Source organism: Prunus mume, linkage group LG1, assembly GCF_029339155.1.
Source record: "Prunus mume cultivar Tortuosa linkage group LG1, ASM2933915v1, whole genome shotgun sequence".
In the NCBI taxonomy this organism is placed as follows: domain Eukaryota; kingdom Viridiplantae; phylum Streptophyta; class Magnoliopsida; order Rosales; family Rosaceae; genus Prunus; species Prunus mume.
This window is the reverse complement of record NC_142698.1, coordinates 28,651,098-28,656,652: the sequence shown is the minus strand read 5'-3', so window position 1 is coordinate 28,656,652 and position 5,555 is coordinate 28,651,098. Positions and strand designations below refer to the sequence as shown.

The 5,555-nt window shown below is 36.3% G+C and overlaps 1 protein-coding gene across 1 annotated transcript; it reads right to left on the bottom strand.

The window, feature by feature from the left end:
* Positions 1-253: 253 nt before the first annotated feature.
* Positions 254-1,154, bottom strand: LOC148921522 (uncharacterized). The gene has a single exon (XM_089044174.1). It carries the CDS (start codon positions 962-964, stop codon positions 473-475), a length of 492 nt encoding a protein of 163 aa, XP_088900300.1. The 5' UTR covers positions 965-1,154; the 3' UTR covers positions 254-472.
* Between the last annotated feature and the right edge of the window lie 4,401 nt (positions 1,155-5,555).

Sequence of the window (5,555 nt, the reverse complement as noted above, 5' to 3'; positions counted from 1 at the left end):
TCATACTTTGGTAGAAGTTTTCACCATGGATTTCTGACCTTTTGACCTGATCTTCAGGGCTAAGTAGCTCATTGGAATCGAAATTCCCGAGGTAGCTGTACTTTAGAAATTTGGGTCGATGTAGAATGAAACTGCTAAAATTGCAAAATGTTTGAAACTCAAGAACCAACTAACCAACAGACTTTCAAAAGAAAATTGAACAGAAGAATGGTTTGTCTGCTGAAAAATGACAGATATCCTACAGAGGGAGTGATTGATCATGAAAAAGAAACACACATCAATATATACTTAAAAAGGTAGACACAATAACAACTTATAAGTTCATCACATAAGAAAGAGAGAGAAATACTTCACACTGACAGATATAGTAGGAGATTACTCCGAGTAAACATGAACAAGCTTAGACACATAAACTTTCAAGACACTTATGAAAATAACTGATACCAAGAAATCCCCCAGTGAGCATGAAAATCTAATAATAGTCAATACGTTTGCTGTAGGACTTGGTTACACTCTTGTAAGGAGAAGCAGACTTCTGGGCCTTCGCTTGAGTCTTGTTAGGACAAGCACAGTTATGGAACTTCACTTGGGTCTTGTTAGGAGTAGGAGAAGCAGACTGTTTCACTTGGGTCTTGTTAGGGTAAACGGACTTCTTGTACTTCACCTGGGTTTGGCACTCAGTGGTAAACCCTAGCTTCTTGTCGACATGTTTGGCAGTGGAGGTGTACTTTGCCTCTTGCTTGTAACCCAAGCCGCCAGTGCTCTTGTCCACAAACTTTCCAGCCTTGCAGCTCCCAGTAAAGCTGCTTGACCCTCCACCATAAGCATGTTTGTATGAATATCGATCTTTGATTTGAACTTGTTGAAACTCATTGGGCTGTGAAGAAGATAATCCCTTGCTCGAAGGCATCACCTGTAGGTAGCCAATAAAAGCAACAGGCTGTGAATCAGGCTTCTTCGGCATGTTTGATTGTGTGCTTTTCGATAGAAGGTGGGTTGTGAAATTGAAATGGGGTTTTGTTGGCCTCTGTTAGTTTAAGAGAGAAGAGGTTTGGAAAATGGTTGATGGTGTTTAGGACAATAATTCAACTTATAATAAGCTAGCTTTCTGGGAATTTTTCTTTTTATTATTTGTGGCTAGAGATTTGTTTATTTAGGGGTGCCACGTTCATGTTTCGTGTATCATTGATGTACCGATGATCGCTTTATTTCTTGAAACGTCATCTGAATATCTTGCTAGAATCTTTAGGCATCAGATTGAAGTCATGTCGTTCTGTCTTTTGGTGAATGTCATCATGTAGAGGTCCCAAATTTTATGGGCTTGAGCTGGGTCAGGCTGGGCTTTATTTAGGAGAGAGAAAATAACTGACTGAGCTAGGCTTTTACAGAAAAATCAGAACTGAGGTCGGCATCATAGCTGGGTCTGAAAATGCCCACCAGGCAGGGCTTGGCCTATTGGGCGGACCAAAATGGGCCTTCTTTTTCCCTTCTCTCTCTCTCTCTCTCTCTCTCTCTCTCTCTCTCTCTCTCTCTCTCTCTCTCTCTCTTTTTTTTTTTTACTTCTTGTTGAACATTCACTGTCTAACATTTAATCCTCTAATTTTTAAGTTGCAAACTAACAACAAAACAAATACATAACAAAATCCAAATGAAAGAGAGCAAATTCAAAACAACAATACTACATAAAAATAATAAATTCAATATCATTTCATCATCTCCTGCATATAACTGACAGGTCTTTCATACCGTCTGTCTCTGCAAAACAACTCCTTTCATGTCATCTAAATTAATAGATTTTTGGGTGGAGTCAGGGGCAACATGGGACATCAAACTTTGGTCAAGGTAGTAAAGTGGCTTACTTTAACTTCCATGAGGTGAAGTGAGATTTGATCTTAGTTTCAGGGACATTACAGTAAATAAGCTTTTAATATACTAAGGGTAAAATTAGAATAGAATATTTAAAAGAATAAGAAGAGCATTAAAATGTGGACCGGCCTATCACAATAATCTATCACACATGATTGGAAAAACCAATTTAAAACATGGAGGATTGCATGGACAATGCACAGGGACTTTTTGATCATTCTCCATATTCAGAATAACCCTAAGTTTTTATTTGAGAACTAATCTAAGCTTTGGAGGCTCTTTGGCACACACTACACCGTTGTGCTCAAGGGCTTATGATCTTTTTCTCTCTTTCACTTGAAGTTCAGGGTTAAGGAAGTAATTCTCAGAGAAAGTCAAGACCTTTTCCCACACGTGCTTTTTTCCTTTCTTGCGAGTGTACTTTATTATTATTATTGTTAACACCATATGGCAAACCATATAGCAATAGAATGTCAATGCTCCTGTGCTCGGTTTGATTATTTTTAATCAAATTGGGATAAATAAGATTTTATAGAAATCTGTTTCATGTTCCCATACAAAATTGAGTTGTTTAGAACCCTGTTCATCCAACAAAATTAAACAACTATTTCCCTTAGGATATTGTGGACAGAAACGTATTTTCCTTTTACTTGGAATTGAATCAATTTTACCCACTGCTTTGTCCAACAATGTTTTAACAAACAGAACAATAACCAGATATTGTTAATTGTAAATAAGTTATTGATTTAAATGTTTCACCTTGTGCTGGTTTCATAATGGTTCATAGTTCTCCTGTTTATTGCCAGGCATGAAGCAAATTTTATCGGGAGAATTGTTGAGGAGATTGATCGACAGTTGAATAACAAACGCTCATTAGACATCGACTTCCCAGTTGGAATTGAGTCTCGGCTAGAGAAGTTGAGTAAAGAGTTGCGTATTGAATCATCTAATAAGGATGTTCGTATGGTTGGTATTTGGGGTATGGGCGGAATAGGAAAACCAACACTTGCGAAAGCCGCTTTCAATCAATTTGGTCGTAGCCTTTGAAGGTAGTTGTTTCCTTGCAGACGTGAGGGTAAGAGCTGCAAACCCCGGTGGTCTAGTTAGTTTGCAAGAACAACTTCTTTCTGAAACCTTGAACAAAAGCAAGATGAAGGACGTTGGTTTTGTGGATAGAGGAACCATTATGATAAAAGAAAATTTTCAACATAGAAAATTACGTCATAATCGACGACGTAGATAAAGTGGAGCAACTAGAGGCATTAGCTAGAAGCCATGATTGGTTCGGTCCAGGAAGCAGAATTGTTATAACAACAAGAGATGAGCAGTTGCTAAAACCTCGTGTCGATGATATATATGTCGCTGAAAAAATGGATGAAGAAGAAGCTCTAGAGCTCTTTATTTGGCATGCCTTTAAAGGATGTCATGTTAACGAAGAATATGTTGAGCTCTCAAGAAGAGTAGTTTCTTACTGTAGAGGTTTGCGACTAGCACTAAAAGTTTTGGCCTCTTCGTTGGCCACACAAAGCAAGGAAGTGTGGGAAAGCCAATTGGATAAATTGAAAACAATTCCTCCTGAAGATGTTGTAAACAAGGTCAGAATAAGCTATAAGGGGCTAGATAATAAAGATAAGGATATATTCCTTGATATATCTTGTTTTCTTTATTGGAATGGACAAGAAGTATGTCACGCAGATATTGGAAGGTTATTATGGAAAGTCTGTAGAAACAAGAATCAATAACCTCCCGGCGGCAGCGGTGCCTTATAACCATTAATTAGTGAAACAAAAACAGTAATGATGCATGATTTGCTTCGAGACATGGGCAGAGAAATTGTTTGTGAAGAATCCTATTATGAACCTGGAAAACGCAGTAGGCTGTGGCATCAAGAAGATGTAAGAGAAGTGTTGAAAAGAAAATCTGTATCTTTCTACAAAAATGGTTGAAAGCATAATGTAAGGTGGTTCGATAACCATTTAATTTTCACTTTTTACTGTTGAGAGAAAATCCTAAACTCATTTTATTTTAGGGGTTTTGATAACCATTTAATTTTCACTTTAAAAAAAAATAAATAAAAACATGTTGGTAACATTTTTCATTTTTTGTGCGGTAGTTTTCAATTTTCATTTTTTGTTCGGTAGTTTTTATTTTTCATTTTTTGTTCGGTAGTTTTTATTTTTCATTTTTTGTTGGTAACATGTTAGTATGTCATATTCTGGAAAAAGAAGAATGAAATTTCTAAGCCTTACTAATTTGTTCTGTCTTTAGTTATAAATTCTGAGTGACTAGTAAATTGGTGGAGACTACTGGACAAGAGAATACGATTTGGGTAGAAAAAGGTGGCATCCCAATTTTGAGAGGAGAAATGTTTACTGCATAAGAAATAAATTTATTAGGCATAGGCAGGGAGAAATTTAACTGGCTTTTAATTTAAAGCGTTATTTGAGTCTATTTAACTGCGTTTTTGGCTATATTTGAAAGTTTTTACAAAAACGGACATTTTTGAATTTAGGGGTCAAATTTAGGTGAGATATGATAAAAACTCGTCCATAAATAATTTTCCACATGAAAATAACCCTTTTTTCTTACTGAGTGCCTTTGTTAACAGGTCATTTGTGAATCTCACATCTAAAGAGATGTGATCAATAATATGATATTACTTTAGCTATAAAGTAAAGGTTGAAAGTGAGTGTAGAATTTTTGGGCAATTTACTTTGATGTAACAACTCGGAAATTGAAAGATTCCTTAGAGAAGGGGAAACAAAAAACCAGAATCCTAAGTAGCAATTTCCCTTAAAAAAATCAGAAATAATTGTGTTTCAGACATTCCCCTGCTTAATGATATAGAGTAAGAGACGTAAGACAGTTTGGCTTGATGTTTACCATACCTACAAAATTACAAACACTTGTGACATGTAAAACATTAAGTTGAATGCAAATATGTACAAGAATTGGTGGTACAACAACTATACTCACATGATCTCAGTAGGGTTCCATACTATTAAAATGTTGTAACTTGCAAGCAGTCTCACAGCAAGCCCTAGTAGTCGAAATGCAATAAAAAAAGAGAGTAGATTTTGTCGAATTTTTAATTAAAAAAATTGGCCTAAAAATTAGCCCTAATCATTTATGATTCATAAGTCCATGCCTGCCGAGTTCTCCATCTCTTCTCTCAAGAAGTGCCACAACAAAGTGAGCATCAGCTCCTCAATCTCTCACCAAATGGTGCACGGCTTGCAAGTCCCCACTTGCCTTTGCCTTTTCCTTTCTCCAAAGTGGTCGCCTAAAGGGAAAAGTAGAAACGATAATTTGGGCCAATATTCCAATATCATATTGGTTAACTTACAAGAACTCATAATAAACTTGGAGAATTGCTGAGACAAATTAAATCTCATTCTCGACATGATTTTGGTACCAATATTAATCTTTTGATACTTCATACTTTGGTAGAAGTTTTCACCATGGATTTCTGATCTTTTGGCCTGATCTTCAGGGCTAAGTAGCTCATTGGAATCGAAATTCCCGAGGTAGCTGTACTTTAGAAATTTGGGTCGATGTAGAATGAAACTGCTAAAATTGCAAAATGTTTGAAACTCAAGAACCAACTAACCAACATACTTTCAAAAGAAAATTAAACAAAAGAATGGTTTGCCTGCTGAAAAATGACAGATATCCTACAGAGGGAGTGA

Bases quoted from the DNA above. Each gene is read 5' to 3' on its own strand.
- LOC148921522 (XM_089044174.1), bottom strand. From the start codon at position 964: ATGCCGAAGAAGCCTGATTCACAGCCTGTTGCTTTTATTGGCTACCTA.